Below are 25,404 nucleotides of genomic sequence, written 5' to 3'. Positions count from 1 at the left end.
TGCAGGGAACACGGGTTCGTGCCCCGGTCTGGGAAGATCCCACATGCCGCGGAGCGGCTGGGCCCGTGAGCCATGGCCGCTGAGCCTGCGCGTCCGGAGCCTGTGCTCCGCAATGGGAGAGGCCACAACAGTGAGAGGCCTGCGTACCGGAAAAAAAAAAAAAAAACAAAACCAATGCCTGGGTGTTACCCCAGCATCTCATTGCCTCCGCTCATTCATTGGTGCTTAGCATTGGCCGACAGTCCTGCCCAGGAGGGTCAATCTGGCGGACTTTCTGGGTACCAGGTCATCCAAAGAGAACTGCTTTTCCTGTCCCAACTCGGGGATCTCTGCCAATGCCTCCTACGTGCTCCTTGGTTGTCCCCCACGGTCAGCGCTCGGCCAACGGCCCCCGCGGTCCTCAATCTACAGCTGCCCATCCTCTCACCCCAGATCTACGCACCATCTCTGCCTCCCTCTGCATCCTTTTGTCCTCCCAGGATTACTGTGAGATGGGCCTCTTTGCCCAAACCCTTTCAGTCCAGACGCTCACTCAAAGCCACATTCGCTGGTTCGACAGCCACCCTTGAAACTAGCCAGCGGATGTGGACGGAGCCCGCCGCGGGAGCGCCCTTAAAATGACTTCAGACCCTTTCCCGGGACGCAGAGGGCAGTTTCCCTAAGCGTTCGTGCCCCGGAATAAAATCTCTTGTCTGCCAGAACTGGGCAGACAAAACCAGGGCATTTTTAGTTTCCACATTTGACAAACGTCCACGGAGCATGTGAGACCCCACCCGAGAGACTCCGCGGCGGCTTCGCCTGTGGTACCTTTCCCATCCTCCGTCCGAGTGCTGCTTTTCGAACTCCCAGTTTTTGTTAGGGGCATAATCCCATTCTACCTCTTCAGCGGCGATGTAAAAGGTTCTTATCATCCCGTACGGCTGTTCAGAAGGGTCCTTGTTGCCGCAGCTGCTGACCTCATATATTTGATTCATGCCTCTCTGGAAGTGGTACAGGGTGGAGCAAAACACCCTGAAGATGCCTGGAAGAGAAATAGCTTGGCGTTGTGTGCGATGCTCGAGGTTTGATTTTGGTTTGTTAGCAAACCTATGTAATTTATTTCAAAATAACCGATAAGGTGGATTTTTAAAATATCATCTTTATATAGTATTTAAAAATCAGACACCAAGGGGAATAAATTACTCTGAATATATTTACTTATGGGGAAAAAATACCATCTGAAATTCATTTGTCATGGACAAATAAAACTTGCAAAGTTGTTGCCAACAGGTGATTTCTCTGGGTCTTCCCTATTGTACACACCTATTAGAAGATGGTCACTCCTAGAAAATCACTGATAGGTGATGATTATCTTCGCCCCACCCAGTTTAAAAGGAACTCATTATCCGTAAGATGAATATTCTAGACAAAATTCAAATTAGGTCACGTTTCTGAAGTCATGACTTTTGCCCTAAAGGTGTTCATAAGCTGTAAAGTACAATACACAAATAAGGTATTATTATTAAAGCCAAATGTATTTCTTCATTAAGCCCTTGAGCAGAGGATGGTCTTGTTTCCAATGGTAAGTCTACATGATGCCAGATGAAAAGAAAAACCAACAATCATGTCTGACTGAGAACAATATAATTTTTAAGCTGAATTTTCCAGATGCCTTGGCATCAGGTACACATATCTTAACTGAATTCACCATAAAATCACATAAAACCAAATTATTGGGAAGTATCAACTTTCAGTGAAATTATTGGATCAATAAATCTTCCCTTCCTCTAGTAGACTGTTCTCAGAGGTGAGTGAGAGTGCGGGTCTCGTTAACTACCTACAAAGCACAGAGATAGCTTCTATCATGCTACACATGTCTAAATACTGACAAGTTACCCCTTCAGGATGAGCCCAAACCACTGGTTCATGGGGTACCCTAGCACCCCGTGGTGACCATCATGAGGAAGGGTCTCTATAAAACCAGAGAGAAGATACCTCGGAAGACAGACATGGCGAGAGCTTCCTCTGCCTATGTGGGTCTCCAGGCAGCTCATGATCGATGTGTTCATCATTCCTTCAACAGATGAGGAATTATCTTCTCTAAGAACAAAGAGGAGCTTAAGGCCTTGATTGTGGTGATGTTTTCACAGATGCATACTTCTCTCCAAACTCATCAATTTACATATATTAAATATACAGCTTTTTGTGTATCAGTCATACATTAATAAAGTGGTTTAAAAAAAAAAGATTCAAAGAGAAAACGTTTGACTTGCAACTGACAGGCTCCTCTACCCATGTTTTGGGCACTCCTTTTGGCTTAGAGATATGGGACAGGAATTGGTGAAATAACTAAGCTTTTCAGCAATAACCGATTTATACTCACCACCAAATATAAACTGGAAAACATCGTCATGTAGCTCTTTAGAAGCCTGTAGGGCACATGAGTAAGTAGCCAAAACCCTAAAATTATTCCAGCCATCTCTAGTTTTGAATGCCTCTTTCTACGGGTTAAACCTATTTGGCTGTTTTCCTCCTCTTCCCTCTTTGGTCTTGAAGAGTGCATTAAAAAAAAGATCATTGTTCCCAAGGCATCCCTTGGCATGATTCATAATTGATCAATTGTATTAATATAGAAATGTTGAATACTAGAAGTTTACAAGACAAGGATTATGCAGCTCCTACTCTGAGACAGTTCTTAGGCAAAAGTTTTGAAGCTCAAACCTCAAGTTCTTAACCAGTGACACGGAGAGGCATCTAAACTGCAGTTCTAGTGTGGAGTAAAGGAGCAAATACCCATTCATAAAGGAGACGGAGCTGGCAAGTACTCATCTTGGGTAGAATATTGGTTTCTTCTTAAGACTAATGAAAAAGTTGGGTTGGAGAAACATGTTGAACACCCATAGCACTTGCTATTCTTACTTTTCATGAGACAGCATATGCTGCTATATATTGTTCTATATCTTTTATTAAAATGCCCCCGTTATATAATTAGCTTGGGAATCACTAAGAGAAGGGACAGGTACTGGTATTTCAATGGGCTCTCCATGAACTTAAGACCCAATGCAGCTTGCTTTCTGGGTGCCCAAGAGAATGAAAATAGGGAAGTCCCCATCTGGGACTCATCAAGAGACCACCATCAGTCACTAAAGAAGGCAGACAAGTTCATGTCCATAACCTGGAAGCAACCACCGGGCTGCTCATGCCTGGTTGATGCTTCAGAGCAGTAACTAAATTGATGTTTGTGCTTAAAGAGAACAACAACAAAAATTCCTCTTTCTTGGCCTGAATTGCTCACGGATATAAATCCAGAGCATTCTTCTAGGATTTGTGAGGCGAGGTCATTTGGAGTACTCCCACTTCTGCTTTGTGGATGTTATTTTAGACACCTTTCCTTTGTCCTTTACACTATATATTTGAAATAAAATAGTCAGGATTCTCTGATTCTAATCAGGACTATATCTCTTTCTGTACACCCAGAAGTGCCCTAATTCAAACAATTTCTTCTGGGGGAGGGGGAAGGGTAAGCTGGGACAAAGTGAGAGAGTGGCATGGACATATATACACTACCAAATGTAAAATAGCTAGCTAGTGGGAAGCAGCTGCATAGCACAGGGAGATCAGCTCAGTGCTTTGTGACCACCTAAAGGAGTGGGATAGGGAGGGTGGGAGGGAGACACAAGAGAGAGGGGATATGGGGATATATGTATATGTAATAGCTGATTCACTTTGTTATAAAGCAGAAACTAACACACCATTGTGAAGAAATTATACTCCAATAAAGATGTTAAAAAAAAAGAGTATATGCCTGAAGATAGGAATTTGATCACCTGAGCTGGCCCTCAGTTTACCTGCATGGTCCGGCTGCATGAATGCTGTTGTGGAGACATGGGGAAACAGGGCCAGGGAGTCGCGGTGAGTCCCTCGTAGGTGGATGGTGTTCCCTTGAAAATAAACTCCATGCATGTCAGTGTTGGTGCCCATTCCAATCATATGCCAGGAAACTCTATCCTTTTTGCACATGGTTAGGCCTGGCTGCTTGCCATACATATAGCCGTTAATAGCTAAATGGAAGGAAAAAGATAGCAGAGCCCACTATAATTTTGTAGATGTACCGAAAACACGTCATCTTAGTGAAAGATTATCAGTGTGTGTAGGGGCAGTGGTGTTCAAGTTCAAACTATTTACAGAAGATCCTTATTATCAGAGAATAAATAGTCCTGGGGAAAAGTCACGTGGTGAATCAAACTTAAATGGAGACTGAAATTAACAATGAATAATGAAACTACGCTAAAACTGTGAATCTGTTCTATTTAATAATGTATACACAGGGCTTTAATTCTAAGAATCAATAAGAAATAAACCAGGTTGTTTTCTGGAGTAATTTTTTCTGACAAAATTGTTTGATAGTATAATATGATATCCTTCATTTCACATTTTAGGTTTGCAGATTATAAAGAGTATCATCCTTGCAAAAATATTTACAGACTTCGTTAATTTTCTCGAAGTCTTTTTTAAAGGTCTTGATATGAAAATCATTTTCTTTTGAGGTTCTTATCCTGTCATCTCCCTTGTTAAGTGTCTTTTCCTCAGTTATTTATTTAATTTTGTCAGATCCTCATTTGCAAATGGCTTTGCATTTGATTCTAGAAGTTATCACACATCTCTTCACTGATTTCATGGATCTTGCATCATTTGAAAAAATTGCAGTTGATTGACATTATACTTGCATGTCTAGTCAGTGGAGAGGGATTTTGGGGTGGGGGGAAGGGACACTAAGTTATAAGAGGTTGGCCCTTGAGTAAATAATTTGGCCTTATGATAACTTTGATTTCCGTTCCCCAATAAAATAACTGACAGAACTTTGAATAATGATCACTTAGATATGAAAACATTTTGTATCTCCAGAAATGCAAATTGTTTTTCTCTTTTACATCAACCTCAATCCATCAATAGTGGTTACCTGGAGCAGTGCCTTGAGAAGAATTGAGAAACCACATTCCCACTCTGGCGGATGAATGCCGTGATTGAATAGCACTGAAGGGTGACTGCACCTAATTATGTCTCATGCTTGGTGGCCCTTAGAGAGATATTCCCACTCCCACTCCTTCTAATGCCCATTCATCATGTACATGAATGATCTGTTACAATCTCATTGTCAAATAAAATTACTTTTTGTTTCTTTATCTGCAGAATGAGGGGTGCTTGGTAATTTTACTCAAATATCTGGAATTATTAGTAGAAATTCCAAGAAGCCCTGGGGCTGCTGAGAAGAATATCACATTTTCTGAAAAAAATCTTTGATAATGCTCTTGCAAATAAACTAAGTCTTGTCTGTTGAATGTTAAAGAGATATCGTTGTAGATTGTGATGCTAATAATTTAGTCCTTGGCTGGCTGGTAGAGAATCCTCTGTTGCCTTGGAGCTCTAGTTTAAAGCCTCTCTTTCCCGGGAATTCCCTTGTGGTCCACTGGTTAGGACTCGGTGCTCTCACTGCCAAGGGCCTGAGGGCCTGGGTCAGGGAACTAAGATCCCACAAGCCAAACAGCGTGCCCCCCAACACCCCCAAAAAGCCTCTCTTTCTGGAACATTCATTCAGACATTCAACAAACAGCGTTGAATATAGACTATATAATACGAGCAATGCAAAGAATTGTATGCTATATAAGGCATTTTCTCTTTGGTATTGTTGCCAACTTTCTTTCTCCCACTCATGCAAGCAAGACTGGAGACAAAATTTAATTTATAATTAATGTGAAATTTAAAGTAAAACACGTAATTTTCCTTGAATTTTGCTTGAAAAATGACATATTCTACATGTTCAAAATATACAAATGTATTTCAAATTGCCAAACCAGGATGGGACTGGATTTGACATGGTCCATTAGATTGTTTTTTGTTTTCTATATACAGGCCTCTCATGACAAATTTCTTTTGCAACCTAGCTTCTCCACTAAGGAATTGTTATGTTTCCTAATTTGTAGTTGAGTTTACCTTTTCTATTGGCTACTAGAGAGGTAGGAACTACATTTTGTATTCAGTTATAACAAAATTTTTCGTAGAAGATGATATTGAAGGTGCACTATTCCATGCTTTCCATTGGTCCAAGAGGGGACTCTGTTGGAACAGAACATCCAGGACCACAGGAGTCTGAGCTGGTGCTGTGCATCCCTTGGAACCTTGAACTGTTTTTGGACTTCCTTGGGAGAGAGGGAAAGTGCTGTTTCATTATTTTCCCATAATGTTTCCCATAATGTTTCCCATAATGTTTAATAAACATTTGTTTATTGTTTCCCAATAATCAGATGTTATGCTTGGTCCTGAGACAAGGCCTGTTATCTCGCCATGCTCACTTTAAGCACTGAAGAAAATTTTTATTGAAGTATATTTGATTTACAATATTATACTAGCTTTAGGTGTACAACATAGTGACTCAATATTTTTATACATTATACTACATTTAAAGTTATTACAAAATAATGGCGATATTTCCCTGTGTTGTACAATATATCCTTATAGCTTATTTATTTTATTCATAGTAGTTATTTTCTCTTAATCCCATAGCCCTATCTTGCCCCTTCACCCTTCCCTCTCCCCACTGGTAACCCCTAGTTTATTCTCTATGTCTGAGTCTGTTTCTTTTTTGTTATATACATTCATTTGTTTTACTTTTTAGATTCCACATATAAGTGAAACATACAGTATTTGTATTTCTCTGTCTGACTTATTTCAGTAAGCATAATACTCTCTAGGACCATCCACATAGTAGCAAATGGCAGAATTTCATTCCTTTTTATGGCTGAGTTTTATTTCCTCCTATATATATATATATATATATATATATATATACCATGTCTTTATCCATTTCATCTCTTCATGGACACTTAGGTTGCTTCCATACCTTGGCAATTGTAAATAATGTTGCTATGAACATTGGAGTGCATGTATCTTTTCTTTTCTTTCTTTTTTTAAATTTTTTGACTACGCCATGTGGCGTGCAGGATCTTAGTTACCCTTCCAGGGATCGAAGCTGGGCCCCCGCATTGGAAGTGCGGAGTCTTAACCACTGGACCACCAGGGAAGTCCTGAATGTATCTTTTCGAATTAGTGGTTCAGGGTTTTTTTGTTTGTTTGTTTGGATATATATATACCCAGGAGTGGAATAGCTGGGTCATATGGTAGTTCTATTTTTAGTTTTTTGAGACACTTCCATACTGTTTTCCACAGTGGCTGTACCAATTTACATTCCCACCAACTGTGTAGGAGGGTTCCCTTTTCTCCACATCCTCGCCAACATTTGCTATTTGTGTTCTTTTTGATAATAGCTGTTCTGACAGGTGTGAGGTGATATCTCATTGTGGTTTTGATTTGCATTTCTCAGATGACTAGCAACATTGAACATCTTTTCACGTGCCTGTTGGCCATCTGCATTTCCTCTTTGGAAAAGTGTCTACTCAGTTCTTCTGCCCATTTTTAATCAGGTTGTTTGCTTCTTTGATTTTCAGTTGTACAAGCTGTTTATATATGTTGGCTATTAATCCCTTATCGGGCATATCATTTGCAAATATTTTCTCCCATTCAGTAGGTTGTCTTTCCATTTTATTGATGGTTTCCTTTGCTGTGCAAAAGCTTTTACATGTAGTTGGATCCAATTTGTTTAGTTTAGCTTTTATTTCCTTTAATTTAGGAGGCAGATCCAAAAAACTATTGTTGGGATTTATGTCAAAGAGTGTTCTGCGAATGTTTTTCTCTAGGAGTTTCATTGTATCCAGTCTTACATTTAGATCTTTAATCTATCTTAATTTTATTTTCATATATGGTGTTATAGAATGTTCTAATTTCATTCCTTTACATGTAGCTTTCCAGTTTTCCCAGAATCACTTATTGAAGAGACTGTCTTCTCTCCGTTGTATATTCTTGCCCCCTTTGTCATAGAGTAATTGACCATAAGTGCGTGGGTGCATTTCTGGGCTCACTATTCTCTTCTGTGGATCTATGTGTCTGTTTATGTGCCAGTACCAAACTGTTTTGATTCCTATAGCTTTGTATATTGTCTGATGTCAGGGAGCATGAATCCTCCAGTTCTGTTCTTTCTTGAGATTTGGGGTCTTTTGTGTTCCCATATAAATTTTAAAATTATTTGTTCTATGCTCAACATCACTAATTATTAGAGAAATGCAAATAAAAACTACAATAAGATATCACCTCACACTGGTCAGAATGGCCATCATCAAAAAAATCTACCAATAATAAATGCTGGAGAGGGTGTGAAGAAAAGGGAACCCTCCTACACTGTTGGTGGAAATGTAAATTGGTACAGCCACTATAAGATACATGCACCCCAAAGTTCATTGCAGCACTATTTACAACAGCGAGGTCATGGAAACAACTTAAATGTCCATTGACAGGTGAATAGATAAAGAAGATGTGGTACATATATACAATAGACTATTACTCATCCATAAAACAGAAGGAAATAATGCCATTTGCAGTGACATGGATGGAACTAGATATTGTTATACTGAGTGAAGTATGTCAGACAAAGACAAATATATGATTTCGCTTATATGTGGAATCTAAAAAAATGGTACAAATGAACCTATTTACAAAACAGAAATAGAGTCACAGATGTAGAAAACAAACTTATGGTTACCAAGGTGGAAAGGGAGGAAGGGATAAATTGGGAGATTGGGATTGACATACACACACTACTATAAATAAAATAGATAACTAATAAAAACGTACTGTGTAGCGCAAGGAACTCTGCTCAATACTCTGTAATGACCTATATGAGAATGGAATCTAAAAATAGTGGATAGATGTATAATTTATTCACTTTGCTGTACAGCAGAAACTAACACATTATAAATCAGCTATACTCTAATAAAAATTAATTTTTTAATGTGATTAATTAAACTGGAATAAAAGAAAAAATAATAAAATTATTTGTTCTAGTTCTGTGAAAAATACCCTTGGTATTTTTATAGGAATTGCATTGAATCTGTAGATTGCCTTGAGTAGAATGGTCATTTTAACATATTGATTCTTACTATCCAAGAACACAGTATCTTTCCATCTGTTTTTGTTGTCTTCAATTTCTTTCACCAGCGTCATAGTTTTCTGAGTACAGGTCCTTTACCTCCTGGGGTAGGTTCATTCCTAGGTATTTTATTATTTTTGATGTGATGGTAAGTGAGATTGTTTCCTTGATTTCTTTTTCTTATAATGCATTGTTAGTGTGTATAAATACAACAGATTTCTATATATTCATTTTATATTCTGCAACTTTACTGAATTCATTGATGAGCTCTAGTAGTTTTCTGGTAATGTCTTTAGGATTTTCTAAGTATAGTATCATGCCATCTGCAAACAATGACATTTTGACTTCTTCCTTTCCAATTTGAATGCCTTTTATTTCTTTTTCTTCTCTGATTGCTGTGGCTAGGACTTCCAATACTTTATTGAATAAAAGTGGTGAGAGTGGGCATCATTGTCTTGTTCCTGATCTTACAGGAAATGCTTTCAGCTTTTCACAACTGAGTATGATGTTAGCTGTGGAGCTGTCATATATGGCCTTAATTATGTTGAGGTATGTTCCCTCTATGCCAACTTTCTGGAGAATTTTTATCATAAATGAGTGTTGAGTTTTGTCAAAAGCTTTTTCTGCATCTATTGAGGTGATCATATAATTTTTACTCTTCAGTTTCTTAATGTGGTACATCACATCAGTCTAGTAGTTCTGCGTCTTTATTCCCATCTTGCCCCTAGCTTCTTCATGACCATTTTTTATTTGTTTGTTTAAGATTCCATATATATGTGTTAGCATACAGTATTTGTTTTTCTCTTTCTGACTTACTTCGCTCTGTATGACAGACTCTAGATCCATCCACCTCACTACAAATAACGCAATTTCCTTTCTTTTTATGGCTCAGTAATATTCCATTGTATATATGTGTCACATCTTCTTCATCCATTCATCTGTTGATGGACACTTAGGTTGCTTCCATGTCCTGGCTATTGTAAATAGAGCTGCAATGAACATTGTGGTACATGACTCTTTTTGAACTATGGTTTTCTCAGGGTATATGCCCAGTAGTGGGATTGCTGGGTCATATGGTAGTTCTATTTTTAGCTTTTTAAGGAACCTCCATACTGTTCTCCATAGTGGCTGTATCAGTTTACATTCCCACCAACAGTGCAAGAGGGCTCACTTTTCTCCACAGCCTCTCCAGCATTTATTGTTTGTAGATTTTTTGATGATGCCCCTTCTGATCAGTGTGAGATGATATCTCATTGTAGTTTTGACTTGCATTTCTCTAATGATTAATGATACTGAGCATACTTTCATGTGTTTGCTGGCAACCTGCATATCTTCTTTGGAGAAATGTCTATTTAGGTCTTCTGCCCATTTTTGGATTGGGTTTTTTGTTTTTTTCATATTGAGCTGCATAAGCTGCTTGTAAATTGTAGAGATTAATCCTTTGTCAGTTGCTTCATTAGCAAATATTTTCTCCCATTCTGAGGGTTGTCTTTTCATCCTATTTATGACTTCCTTTGCTGTGCAAAAGCTATTAAGTTTCATCAGGTCACATTTGTTTATTTTTGTTTTTATTTCCATTTCTCTAGGAAGTGGGTGAAAAAGGATCTTGCTGTGATTTATGTCATAGAGTGTCCTGCCTATGTTTTCCTCTAAGAGTATGATAGTGTCTCGCCTTACATTTAGGTCTTTAATCCATTTTGAGTTTATTTTTGTGTATGGTGTTAGAAAGTCTTCTAACTTCATTCTTTTACATGTAGCTGTCCAGTTTTCCCAGCACCACTTATTGAAGAGGCTGTTTTTTCTCCACTGTATATTCTTGCCTCCTTTATAAAAGATAAGGTGACCACATGTACGTGGGTTTGTCTCTGGGATTTCTATCCTGTTCCATTGATTTATATTTCTGTTTTTGTGCCAGTACTATACTGTCTTGATTACTGTAGCTTTGTAGTATAATCTGAAGTCAGGGAGCCTGATTCCTCCAGCTCCGTTTTTCTTTCTCAAGACTGCTTTTGCTATTTGGGGTCTTTTGTGTTTCCATACATATTGTGAAATTTTTTGTTCTAGTTCTGTGAAAAATGCCAGTGGTAGTTTGACAGGGATTGCACTGAATCTGTAGATTCCTCTGGGTAGTATAGTCATTTTCACAATGTTGATTCTTCCAATCCAAGAACATGGTATATCTCTCCATCTGTTGGTATCATCTTTAATTTCTTTCATCAGTGTCTTATAATTTTCTGCATACAGGTCTTTTGTCTCCTTAGGTAGGTTTATTCCTAGATATTTTATTCTTTTTGTTGCAGTTGTAAAGGGGAGTGTTTTCTTAATTTCACTTTTAGATTTTTCATCATTAGTGTATAGGAATACAAGAGATTTCTGTGCATTAATTTTGTATCCTGCTACTTTACCAAATTCATTGATTAATTCTAGTAGTTTTCTGGTAGCATCTCTAGGATACTCTATGTATAGTCATATACTATATGTCATATACATATATGACATATACATACTCTATGTATATGTCATCTGCAAACAGTGACAGCTTTATTTCTTCTTTTCCAATTTGCATTCCTTTTATTTCTTTTTCTTCTCTGATTGCTCTGGCTAAAACTTCCAAAACTATAATAGTGGTGAGAGTGGGAAACCTTGTCTTGTTCCTGATCTTAGTGGAAATGGTTTCAGTTTTTCACCATTGAGGAGGATTTTGGCTGCGGGTTTGTTATATATGGCCTTTATTGCGTTGAGGTAAGTTCCCTCTATGACTACTTTCTGGAGGATTTTTATCATAAATGGGTATTGAATTTTGTCAAAACCTTTCTCTGCATCTATTGAGATGATCATATTGTTTTCCTCCTTCAATTTGTTAATACGGTGTATCACATTGATTGATTTGAGCATATTGAACAAGTCTTGCATTCCTGGGATAACCCCCACTTGATCATGGTGTATGATCCTTTTAATGTGCTGTTGGATTCTGTTTGCTAGTATTTTGTTGAGGAGTTTTACATCTATGTTTATCAGTGATATTGGCCTGTAGTTTTCTTTCTTTGTGACATCTCTGTCTGGTTTTGGTGTCAGGCTGATGGTGGCCTCGTAGAATGAGTTTGGGAGTGTTCCTCCCTCTGCTATATTTTGGAAGAGTTTGAGAAGGATAGATGTTAGCTCTTCTCTAAATGTTTGATAGAATTCGCCTGTGAAGTTATCTGGTCCTGGGCTTTTGTTTATTGGAAGATTTTTAACCACAGTTTCAATTTCAGTGCTTGTGATTTGTCTGTTCATATTTTCTATTTCTTCCTGGTTCAGTCTTGGCATGTTGTGCATTTCTAAGAAATTGTCCATTTCTTCCAGGTTGTCCATTTTATTGGCATAGAGTTTCTTGTAGTAATTTCTCATGATCCTTTGTATTTCTGCAGTGTCACTTGTTACTTCTCCTTTTTCTTTTCTAATTCTATTTTTTGAGTCTTCTCCCTTTTTTTCTTGATGAGTCTGGTGAATGGTTTATCAATTTTGTTTAACTTCTCAAAGAACCAGCTTTTAGTTTTCTTGATCTTTGCTATTGTTTCCTACATTTCTTTTTCATTTATTTCTGATCTGATTTTTATGATTCCTTTCCTTCTGCTAACTTTGGGGTTTTTGTTCTTCTTTCTCTAATTGCTTTAGGTGCAAGGTTAGGTTGTTTATTTGAGATGTTTCCTGTTTCTTACAGTAGGATTGTATTGCTATAAACTTCCCTGTTAAAACTGCTTTTGCTGCATCCCATAGGTTTTGGGTGGTCGTGTTTTCATTGTCATTTGTTTCTAGGTATTTTTTGATTTTCTTTTTGATTTCTTCAGTGATCTCTTGGTTATTAAGCAGTGTATTGTTTAGCCTCCACGTGTTTGTATTTTTTACAGTTTTTCCCTGTAATTGATATCTAGTCTCATAGCATTGTGGTCGGAAAAGATACTTGATAAGATTTCAATTTTCTTAAATTTATCAAGGCTTGATCTGTGACCCAAGATATGATCTATCCTGGAGAATGTTCCATGAGCACTTGAGAAAAATGTGTATTCTGTTGTTTTTGGATGGAATGGCCTATAAATATCAATTAAGTCCATCTTGTTTAATGTATCATTTAAAGCTTGTGTTTCCTTCTTTATTTTCATTTTGGATGATGTGTCCATTGGTGAAAGTGGGGTGTTAAAGTCCCCTACTCTGCTTGTGTTACTGTCGATTTCCCCTTTTATGGCTGTTAGTATTTGCCTTATGTATTGAGGTTCTTCTATGTTGGGTGCATAAATATTTACAATTGTTATATCTTCTTCTTGGATTGATCCCTTGATCATTATGTAGTGTCCTTCTTTGTCTTTGTAATAGTCTTTATTTTAAAGTCTATTTTGTCTGATATGAGAATTGCTACCCCAGCTTTCTTCTGATTTCCATTTTCATGGAATATCTTTTTGCATTCCCTCACTTTCAGTCTGTATGTGTCCCTAGGTCTGAAGTTGGTCTCTTGTAGACAGCATATATACGAGTTTTGTTTTTGTATACATTCAGCCAGTCTATGTCTTTCAGTTGGAGCACTTAATCCATTTACATTTAAGTGTTTATCAATATGTATGTTCCTATTACCATTTTCTTAATTGTTTTGGGTTTGTGATTGTAGGTCTTTTCCTTCTCTTGTGTTTCCTGCCTGGTGAAGTTCCTTTAGCATTTGTTGTAAAGCTGGTTTGGTGGTGCTGAATTCTCTTAGCTTTTGCTTGTCTATACAGGTTTTAATTTCTCTGTCAAATCTGAATGATATCCTTGTTGGGTAGAGTAATCTTGGTTGTAGGTTTTTCCCCTTCATCACTTTAGATATGTCCTGCTCCTCCCTTCTGGCTTACAGAGTTTCTGCTGAACGATCAGCTGTTAACCTTATGGGGATTCCCTTGAATGTTATTTGTTGTTTTTCCCTTGTTGCTTTTAATACTTTTTCTTTGTATTTAATTTTTGATAGTTTGATTAATATGTGTCTTGGTGTGTTTCTCCTTGGATTTATCCTACATAGGACTCTCTGTGCTTCCTGGACTTGATTAACTATTTCCTTTCTCATATTATGGAAGTTTTCAACTATAATCTCTTCAAATATTTTCTCAGTCCCTTTCTTTTTCTCTTCTTCTTCTGGGACCCCTATAATTCGAATGTTGGTGCGTTTAATGTTGTCCCAGAGGTCTCCAAGACTGTTCTCAACTCTTTTCATTCTTTGTTCTTTATTCTGCTCTGCAGTAGTTATTTCCACTATTTTATCTTCCAGGTCACTTATTCATTCTTCTGTCTCAGTTATTCTGCTCTTGATCCCTTCTAGAGAATTTTTAATTACATTTATTGTGCTGTTCATCACTGTTTGTTTGCTCTTTAGTTCTTCTAGTTCCTTGTTAAACATTTCTTGTATTTTCTCCATTCTATTTCCAAGATTTTGCATCATCTTTACTATCATTATTCTGAGTTTTTTTCAGGTAGACTGCCTATTTCCTCTTCATTTATTAGGTCTGGTGGGTTTTTATCTTGCTCCTTCATCTGCTCTGAGTTTCTCTTTCTTCTCATTTTGCTTAACTTACTGTGTTTGGTGTCTCCTTTTCACAGGCTGCAGGTTCGTAGTTCCCGTTGTTTTTGGTATCTGCCCCCAATGGCTAAGGTTGGTTCACTGTGTTGTGTAGGCTTCCTGGTGGAGGGGGCTAGTGCCTGTGTTCTGGTAAATGAGACTGGATCTTGTCTTTCTGGTGGGCAGGTCCACGTCTGGTGCTGTGTTTTGGGGTGTCTGTGGGCTTATTATGATTTTAGGTAGCCTCTCTGCTAATGGGTAGGGTTGTGTTCCTGTCTTGTTAGTTGTTTGGCATAGGGTGTCCAGCACTGTAGCTTGCTGGTTGTTGAGTGGAGCTGGGTCTTGGCATTGAGATGGAGATCTCTGGGAGATTTTCACCATTTGATATTACATGGAGCTGGGAGGTCTCTTGTGGACCAATGTCCTGAACTTGGCTCTCCCACCCCAGAGGCACAGCCCTAATGCCTGGCTCGGACACCAAGAGCCTGTCCTCCACATGGCTCAGAATAAAAGGGAGAAAAAAAAGAAAGAAAGGAAGAAGAAGGTAAAATAAAATAGTTACTAAAATAAAAAATAATTATTAAAAATAATTTTTTAAAGTAATTTAAAAAAAGAAAGAAAGAAGAGAGCAACCATACCATAAACAAGTCCACCAATGATAACCAGTGCTAAAAACTATACTAAAAAAACCAAAAAGACGGACAGACAGAACCCTAGGAGAAATGGTAAAAGCAAAGCTATACAGAAAAAATCACACACAGAAACATACACAAACACACTCACAGAAGGAGAAAAAGGAAAAAATACATATATATATCACTGCTCCTAAAGTCCACCTCCTCAATTTGGGATGTTTCGTTGTCTATTCAGGTATTCCACAGATGCAGGGTACATCAAGTTGATTGTGGAGATTTAATCTGCTGCTCCTGAGGCTGCTGGGAGAGATTTCCCTTTCTCTTCTTTGTTCGCACAGCTCCTGGGGTTCAGCTTTGGATTTGGACCTGCCTCTGTGTGTAGGTTGCCTGAGGGCATCTGTTCTTCGCTCAGGATGGGGTTAAAGGAGCAGCTGATTGGGGGGCTCTGGCTCGCTCAGGCCAGGGGGACAGAGGGGGACAGAGTGTGGGACAAGCCTGCGACAGCAGAGGCCAGCATGACATTGCAACAGCCTGCGGCGCGCCGTGCGTTCTCCCGGGGAAGTTGTCCCTGGATCACGGGACTCTGGCAGTGGCGGGCTGCACAGGCTCCTGGGAGGGGAGTTGTGTATAGTGCCCTGTGCTCGCACACACACTTCTTGGTGGCAGCAGCAGCAGCCTTAGCGTCTCATGCCCGTCTCTGGGGTCCGCGCTGTTAGCCACGGCTCGCGCCCATCTCTGGAGCTCCTTTAAGCAGCCCTCTTAATCCCCTCTCTTCGCGCAACAGGAAACAAAGAGGGAAGAAAAATTCTCCTGTGTCTTCGGCAGCTCCAGACTTTTTCCTGGACTCCCTCCCAGCTAGCTGTGGCGCATTAGCCCCTTCAGGGTGTGTTCACGCAGCCAACCCCAGTCCTCTCCCTGGGATCTGTCCTCCGAAGCCCGAGCGTCAGCTCCCAGCCCCCGTCCGTCCCGGCAGGTGAGCAGACAAACCTCTTGGGCTGGTGAGTGCTGGTCCGCACCGATCCTCTGTGCGGGAATCTCTCCGCTTTGCCCTCAGCACCCCTGTTGCTGCACTCTCCTCTGTGTCTCTGAAGCTTCCCCCCATCGCCACCCGCAGTCTCCGCCCGGGGGGGCTTCCTAGTGTGTGGAAACCTTTCCTCCTTCACAGCTCCCTCCCACTGGTGCAGGTCCCGTCCCTATTCTTTTCTCTCTGTTTTTTCTTTTTTCTTTTGCCCTACCCAGGTACGTGGGGAGTTTCTTGCCTTTTGGGAGGTCCGAGGTCTTCTGCGAGCGTTCAGTAGGTGTTCTGTAGGAGTTGTTTCACGTGTAGATTTATTTCTGATGTATCTGTGGGGAGGAAAGTGATCTTCACGTCTTACTCTTCTGCCATCTTCCTCTGTATCCTGTAGATGTGTTTTTGATGTGTTTGTGGGAGGAGATGAGTTCCACATTCTCCTACTCCACCACCTTGATCTCTTCCCTCTAGGCATTTTTGTTGACTCCACACTCTGGTGGCCATTTGAGTTTGGACTCTTGTGCATTACTCTGCCACCTTGGGTAATCTCTCCAAGACTAACAAGAATCCCATGTTACACCAATTACAATGTGGGTTTGCTATTGTTAACAGCTGATATAAAAGAGACAGAGAAGGATAATTAACTAATTTCTCCTACATGAAGATCTTGGATAGGAATGGCTAATGTTTTACAAATTAACACTTTAGATAGTTATACATACAACTTGGTAAGAGATGCCTTGCTGGATAATAATTATCTCCAACTATCAGCTGGATTATCAGACTTAATGACATTATTGCAAACCCAAGGGAGGGCATTTTGTCAGTAATTTTCTACATTTATGATGTACTGTGGTCTTTGCTAGTTCAAATTTTGTATTGCTTTATCTAAGGCTTTAGAAATATTAAGTTTCACATCTCTAGAGACAGGGAGGTTTCACCATACCTTGTGCGTCTGAAGCCACGAAATATTTTACTCATGACCAAGAACAATACCCAAGAAACCAAACTTAAGATAAAGCATTCCAAACATTTTCACTTCAAATGCAATTATAACTTTCCTTTACAGGAGGGAAAAACATTTTTCATACCATGCATTCGGTTGGACTTCACAAACTCTTTGTCCTCCTTGTCAACACTGAAGGGACGCCAGGTAAACTTCTGAATATTTTCATCAAGATACCTGCTCAGATTCTCATCAAAGACTGTGAATAATAGGTAAAATTCCTTGTCTATTCCTTTCTACAGAGAAGAAAGAAATGAATGTATTAAAGTACAGCTTGGAGGACTTCTTAGCTCTACTTCACTTTCAAAATTAACACAAAGTAAATTAGGGTCAATGTCAGCCATAGATTTACTAGGTCATTTTGTAAATCAGGATTCTGATAAATTCATTCTACACCCAACATCTTCCTCATTATATCCTTCTCCCTGTCCTCGTGACCTCCTCAGAGGAAATAAGTCATTGCTCAGAAGCTTTCCTTCCCTGTGGTACTCCTATTTTCAGGCTGGTCATCACTGACTTATTTTCCTTACCCTAGACTCCAAGTCCTGGCCTCGGCCTCTCTCTCTGGCCTCATCTCCGTGTATTCACCCCCTAACTTATTCCAGCTACCCTGGCCTTTTGCTCTTCTGTGAACACACCAACTTCATTCCTGCCTCAGGGCCTTTGTGTGTGCTGTTCCCATTGTCTAGGAGGTTCTCCTAGGTCTTGCCTGGCTCACTCCTTTATTCTGTTCCATTCCCTACACAAACATCACCTCGTCAGAGTGCCCTTCCCTGACCACCCTATACAAAACAGTCACTCATCTTCCATCCTGCCTGCAAACTCACTCACTTTACTTTACCACACTTTACTTTTCTTCATAGCACTTATCTCCACCTGAAATTATATTTTATTTATGCACTTATATTTTCTGATGTTGCCCCACTTCAATGTAGGTTTTGTGAGAGTAGGGAAGTTTTGGGTCCCTCTCTGTATCCCCAGCTCCAACAAAAATGACTGGAAAAGTAGGCACTCAATAGGTGTTTTTAAGTGAAATAATGAATTCATGTAATCCATGGACTTTGCTATGTTATGTTAATTTGAGTTGAAATTCAGGGGTTACCTCCCACTGTGTATATTCCTAATCCATCTTTTTTGAGCATGTCTGACCAAACAACATCTTGAACTGCTGAAATCTACTTTTCTTTAAAGCTGAACCAGAGAGGTAACTGTATTTTCTGTCCCTCAACCATCTTCCCTTCTTTAATGTGCTCCCTTCCAATCTACCCTTCATCCTGCTGCCTGCTCCAGAAGGATCCTCAGCAGATCATATCTCTCTACTTAATCTGGAGAATACAATCTAAACTCACAGTGATCAGTCCCTGCCTACCTGTTCAGCCTCATCTCTCAACCCTTCCCTCCTGGCACTTGAACCGAAGTAAGGCCAAGATCCTTGCAGCAATCTGAACTTGCTAGGTTCAGCAAGTCTCTGTCCTTTATGCGTGTACCCCCTCAACTTTGATGGTCTCCCACTGTAATCCAACTTCAAGGGTCAGCTTAGCTGTCCCACCCCTGTGAAGCTTTAACTCTTCATTGAAGATAAGGGTATTCTTTGCTTTATGTTCTTACTATACCTTATGTACACTTACTGCTTTTATCACATGGTGTTTTAGAAAGCAATAATTTAAGATCATTGGCTATGGAAAGAAACAATATAGGCTTAAAATTTTTCAAAATACAATATAAAAAATTGGGGGGCAGACAAGGGGTCAAACATATTTTAAAAGATCTTGGGTTCTAGTGCCATTCTGCTTACATGCTGTGAAAACTGGGACAAATGACTTGTCTTCTCTAAGTCCTAATTCCCTCATTTGCAAACTGAGGATATGAGTAGTCCCTACTTCATGTGTTTTTGGAAGGTAAATTAGATACTATAGGTAGAACACTCAAAACAACATCTGGCAAATACTAAGTACTCAATGTTAACTGTTATTAACTGTGATTGCAATTGTCCACAAGATGAGAAGGAACCATTGAAAGGAGTTCACTTGAAGAATCTCATCATCTGAGAGCTATTTGGAATGTAACTGGGTCTATAAAAGTGGGATATTAGCCCAGGAAGTTAGAAGGTAAGTGATAGGACCCTGTGTAATGATTAATTTTATGTGCCAACTTGACTGGGCTATAGGGTGCCCAGATATTTGGTCAAACCTTATTCTAGCTGTTTCCATGAGGGTGTGCTTGGATGACATTAACATTTGATTCAGTAGACTGGGTAAAGCAGATTGCCCTCCTTAATGTGGGTGGGCCTCATCCAATCAGTTGAAGGCCTTAGCACAACAACAAAAAGTCTGACCCCCTCACAAGTAAATGGGGATTCCTCCTGCCTTTGAACTGGAACAACAGCTTTTTCCTGCCTTTGGACTCAAACTCAAACACAGGCTCCTCCTGGGTCTTGAGCCTGATGGCCTTTTGGGTCTCCCGGGTCTCTTTCTGTGACTCACCCTGCAGATCTTGAAACTTGTCATCCTCCCTAGTCACGTGAGCCAACTCCTTATAATAGTTTTCTTTCTATCTATATACACATCCTAATGGTTCTTTTTCTCTACAGAACTAGGATTAATGCCAAATATTACAAAATATACCATTTAAATAAATAGCTTGCTGTTTCTGCTTGGTAAAGTAATTTAAAATGGTTAAATGGCTGGCTGTTCCTTTTGTCATCAATGTGTTTAATATCATGCAGACATAGCTTGAAATGCTATGCTTTGCCACACTAATCAGTGTGGCTTAATCGAAACTTCTAAGTTGGGACTTGCAAGAAACAATCTACTTGCTTTCTAGTTCCTTTGGTCATAGTGACTAATTTCTAGATTACAGTGGTGAGCTACAGGGGTTCTCAAACTTGGCTGCACATTGGAGTCACCTGGAGCTTCTGAGTTAATTGGTCTGGAACACCTGAATAAAGGATGTTTACAAGGTCCCCAGGTGATTCCAATGTGTGGCCAAGTTTGAGAAAACTTGCTGCCCCAAAAGATCCCAATTTGCATCTGAAGCTTCTAGAATCAAAGCAATGCACAGGGAAAGAGACCCACCAAATTCCAGCCACAACAAGCAGAAATCCTGGTTTTCTACTTGGGCATATGTAACTTTCAGATCTTAAATTTACATTTAAGATCTGAAAATTAAAATTTTAATTACATTAAAATTACCTTAAATTAAAATTCAGATGTTACATTTAGGAAAAACAAAGTAAAATAAAATCCTCATTTAGTAGAAGTCAATTTCACGAGCAATGAGGAAAAATCACTTTTTGTAACTGACTCTTTATTAATATTTACCCTCTAGCCATATTACTGATCTCTCTCACATACAACCCTGAGAAAAACTTGGTGACCTTTGATGGCCTACCTGTGTCCCATCAGCATTGAGAATGCCCTTCTTACAGACTAGCAAAGGCCCTACAAGGCCAGAGCTGGTGTCGTTGATTGGCTCAACAGCTGAGAAGTAAAGATAGGTCAGACAGGGGGGATCATCAGCTGTTGGGCTTATGCTTTCAGGCACCGTCCACCTGTATGTGAAAGTTTCACCTGGCTTAACGTGTGCCCCTGGCTTCAGAAATCCTGAGGAGATAAATGAAACAGTTATTCAAAGCAACAGCCAAGAACACTAAACTTGTCACACTGGGTCTTCCAGCCCTGGTATGTCTCTCTCTGATGAAGTACTTTGTGGAAGGACAGTTATTTTCACTGTATCCTACCAGGGAGGCCACTGCCATAATCTGCTGTTTCATGAGATAGAAACTTATATCAAAGGATTATCTTCTTCACAGATTACATTTAAGATCTTCACAGATACTACTTCTTACTCAATTACCAGGTTTAGCAAATGTTAGAAGAGCGATAATTGCCCATTTATATATTAATATATAAATGTAAATTCATAAAATATCATTGAGTACCTTCCATGTGGAATATATTATACTTGGCCTTGCAGAGGATACCCCAATAAGTTAAACAAGAGACCTACCTTTAAAGAGTTTGAAATCTAGAAAGTTGAACTAGGAATAACCCAAATAACTACAAGTTAGAGGAGGTAAGCGAAGGCCCAAGGTAACGAAGCTGATAAATGGCAGGTCTGGGATTCAAATTCAGGGCCGTCTGATTCCAAAGACTTTGCACTTAGCCCTCACATTATATTGCCAGATGAACACATTGAAGCTCTCCAACTAGACTGGGGCCAGAGACTTTCTGTATCTTGTCCAGAGCCTGGCAAAAAGGTGCCCAGTAAGTTTTCTGAATTAAACAATAGAAAATGTGGACATTTGTGCTGTCACTAGTGTTCTTCCTGCACACACACAAAAGTCATTGTGAGCATTTTGACCAAGGAAGAGACTGCAGGCACAGGAAATGTTGCTGCAGCAGGGGGAGGAGAGGGTGGGTGTAGAGAGGGGGAATACTCCCTCCATTCCTTCCTTCTCTGTCCCCTCCCCATCACCTGCTCTGGACTGTGACTGGCCTCATACTTGGGCATGAAGAAGTAAGTATCCCAGGAGTCATGATGTCTGTTGTAGTGATGGGGAAGGCTTCCAACGCAACCAGGAGTTTCCCAAAAGCAGTATAATGAATGGAAGGATAATTCCTGCAGCCACTGGGTAGAAGATGCCTTTATTACATACTCTGTGATTGGGAGAGGCCATGTATGATGGTAAGCACATAATACTGGTTTTAAATAAATATTTGTCGATAGGGACAAAGCAAAGACCACGTGTAAGATTTTGATTTCAACAAAACATTGGAAATCAGAGTTCCCTTTCAGCCTTCAGCCACAGATCCCATCCAAATGCAGCAGAAAAGCTCTCCATCTTAGAGAAGTGGGGGTGACTGTGAAAGTAGATCACTTTGAGATTTATTACATTACTGAGGGAAAAGGAAAGGCATTAACACTTCCTAAGTACTACTGTGGGCCAGACCCTGTCCTAAATTCTCTCCATCCTTTCCCAAAGCCCTATGAGGTGAGTGTCATTATCTGCATTTGATAGGTGAGAAGAATAAGGTTCAGAAAGTTGAAATAGCTGCTCAAGCTCACAGGGCTGGTAAGTAAAGGGACCAGGATTTGAACCAGGTCTATCCAGTTCTAAGTCCTTTGCTCACTCATCCTGTTTCCTACCAAGGCTGGGGCTGGGACTTACCATCTACATTTGGGGCTGCATCAGAGGCCTTGTCATAGATCACACCGTGGGGCAAAATACTGTAGACCTTGTCGGCTTTGTTAGCAAAGGTCACTAACAGAGTATCACCCACCTCTGCCTTGATGATGGGACCTAAGAAATATTAAGAGAAGGAGAGGTAAGAGGATGAAAAGAGAGAGGTGGATAGGAGCAGGAGAAGAGTCATTCCATGTTAGGTGTGCATGTCCTACTAAAACATTTCCCCTGTTCAAAACATGACAGATGGTTTCACTGTACCAAGAATTCCAAGGTGGGCTTCTGCCTCAGAGAGTCTTTTTCTTCGAGTAAAAGTTGCATCAACATACTCTATATACTGAGCCTTCCAATATTTTCCTCCTATTCTGTTGTCCCCTTGTGTGAAGTAGAGCTCAGAGTCACTGTGGAAAGAATAGGAAGTTGGCTGAGATTACACCTCTGCATATCCACCAAGTGCCTTAATTAGGGAGCTTTACTGTATTGGCTTTAGCCCATTTATCCACCCTTATCTCCAGAAAAGATAGCACAGTCTTCAACAAAGTTCCCAGTAATAGTCAACCAGCCTTAAAAGTCTTCAGAAGCTGTTTGATGCTCAAGCTCATTTCTCTCTTAGCCATTGTACTTTCTTCCCCAGAGGTCCAGCTACTGAAGAAGGCACAGGCAAACTCCTTCATTATCAATATTGGTGTCCCAGAATGGTGTCCTACAAAGTAACCAAGAGCTAACTGGTTTCTTTGCAGAATAAGCGTCCCTCTATCTCTTGCTGATGTCAATATGAATAGACTCTGCATAGAGTATGCTCTGATATCTGGTATGATTAAGGAATGGAGCATCTAGTTAATCAAATAATTTAACCAATGGAATTACCATACAAACTATATACATGAAATACCAAATTTCAAAGTTGTGAAATACGATGATATAACATCCAATTAGTACTATCTCTATTCTATTTCTGTCAATCGTGCCATCACTGTTGCAGATGTGCAGGCTTTGTCTTCTTTTTCTGCCTCAACTCCTTATCCTGTTCATCCTGACTTTGCAACCTTTTATTTTGCACCCTTCCTTTTCTTCACCTTCATTTCTCCATCTTTTCCTTTCCTTTCTTCCCACGGTCACAACCCCAGTACATGCATGTCCTCCTCACCTTGTGCTTGGACCATTATATAAACCTCCTAACTGTGCACGCAGCATCCTCTATCTCACATTGGCTCACTCCTTTTTTTTTTTTTTTACCTTTTTTAAAATTGCATTTTTTTGAATTTTTTTTTTATATAGCAGGTTCTTATTAGCTATCTATTTTATACATATTAGTGTATATATGTCAGTCCCAATCTCCCAATTCATCCCACCCCTGCCCCCCGCAGCTTTCCCCCCTTGGTGTCCATACATTCAATTTTTTTCTCAGCATACACACTACTACTACATTAATCTTCAAAATAGTAATTTTTATTGTCATTTTACTTGCTCCAAAATCTTCATTTGCTTCCAATTGCCAATCAAGTTAAGTTCAAATGATTGGAGGACCTCTGCAATGGATATCCAGTTTACCCCAATTCTCTCTGCATTGCTCTAGGTGAGTGCCCTTTCCCCATGCAAATCCCCCACACCAGGCATTCACTCTCTGATCTAATCACTCTGCTTTATGGCAGATGCTTTGCATTAACCCCTGCATCTAAAATTTCCCTCTCTTTACAATTCACTTATATAAATTCTACCATTCTTTAAGACCCTACTTAAGTTCCACTTCCTCTGTGAAGTCTTTCTGGTTATCGTAGCTCTCTCTGAATGTGCAGAGAACTCACTCTCTGGACAACTCATCTAAATCTTATTTGTAACTTTCAAAATCACTTGTCTTCTCCTGTGCATTCAGCATCTTTCTCTACCTGAGATTGGGAACATTATTTTAGACCTCCCTGGATCCCTTATGTCACTTAGTACATTGTGCTGTCCCATATTACATTAAATATTGATTGAATATAGCTTAATATTTCATATTTTATAAGGAGCTTCTGAATTCTGGAAGCCTTCTCAGAAATAATTTTCAATGTTAATTTTCATTATTTTGTTTATGGAGAAATACTGGTCAATAGAGAATGTTCATATCAAAGAGTTTTTCATATATGGTCCACACAAATTCTTTAGGCAAGCCTCAAGTGCATTGGTTTGGTGGAAGAATGAATGAATGAATGAAATTTACAATGAAAGAAACAAAGGGTATCTTATTGACCACAAAGACAATTTTTAAAACACTCCCTCAAACATTAAAAGGATTATAGGATAGATTCTTGCTGGGGATGCGGGCCCAGATGGCCGCAGGAAGCCAAGGATACAGCATTACATTTAGTCTTCATGTCTCCATAGGCTCCTCTTGGCTGTGACAATTTCTCATACTTCCCTCACTTTTGGTGACCTTGACAATGTTGAGGACTACTGCCCTGTTCTAAACCCTCAGAGTCTTCTGCTTCCGTTGGCAGAAAGGGAAAAAGACAGTGGAGGAGCCACTTCAGATTCATAAAAACCCCAGCTTAGAGGAAGCAATATCTTGGAAAATTTTGAACATTAAATAATACATGCTACTGGATTGTGAGAGAAAGAGTGAATTTAAAGAGAAACCTTGGGGGAGACCTTCAAGATGGCAGAGGAGTAAGACGTGGAGATCACCTTCCTCCCCACAAATATATCAGAAACATCTACATGTGGAACAACTCCAACAGAACACCTACTGAACCCTGGCAGAAGACTTCAGACTTCCCAAAAGGGTCTTCGTGCTCCAGTCAGGTGTCAGGCCTGTGCCTCTGAGGTGGGAGAGCTTAGTTCAGGACATTGGTCCACCAGAGACCTCCTGGCTCCACATAATATCAAATGGCAAAAGTTCTCCCATAGATCTCCATCTCAATGCTAAGACCCAGCTACACTCAATGACCAGCAAGCTACAATGCTGGACATCCTATGTCAAACAACTAGCAAGACAGGAACACAACCCTACC

The 25,404-nt window shown here is 39.7% G+C and overlaps 1 protein-coding gene across 1 annotated transcript in view; it reads right to left on the bottom strand.

Moving 5' to 3' along the window:
• HEPHL1 (hephaestin like 1) overlaps positions 1-25,404 on the bottom strand; it is a 63,360-nt gene that overhangs the window by 22,617 nt on the left and 15,339 nt on the right. The window contains exons 5-10 of the mRNA XM_027087785.1: positions 22,676-22,838; positions 22,400-22,531; positions 20,620-20,831; positions 17,315-17,465; positions 3,828-4,040; positions 808-1,021 (exon numbers count right to left, since the gene is read on the bottom strand). Of these exons, the coding sequence (XP_026943586.1) occupies positions 808-1,021; positions 3,828-4,040; positions 17,315-17,465; positions 20,620-20,831; positions 22,400-22,531; positions 22,676-22,838 (1,085 nt within the window). The remainder of the gene's footprint in view (positions 1-807; positions 1,022-3,827; positions 4,041-17,314; positions 17,466-20,619; positions 20,832-22,399; positions 22,532-22,675; positions 22,839-25,404) is intronic.

Source organism: Aethalodelphis obliquidens, unplaced genomic scaffold (assembly GCF_003676395.1).
Source record: "Aethalodelphis obliquidens isolate GAN/ISIS:26980383/991018 unplaced genomic scaffold, ASM367639v1 scaffold60, whole genome shotgun sequence".
Classification (NCBI taxonomy): Eukaryota; Metazoa; Chordata; class Mammalia; order Artiodactyla; family Delphinidae; genus Aethalodelphis; species Aethalodelphis obliquidens.
The sequence above is the reverse complement of the archived record's forward strand: the minus strand, read 5'-3'. Positions and strand labels throughout refer to the sequence as shown.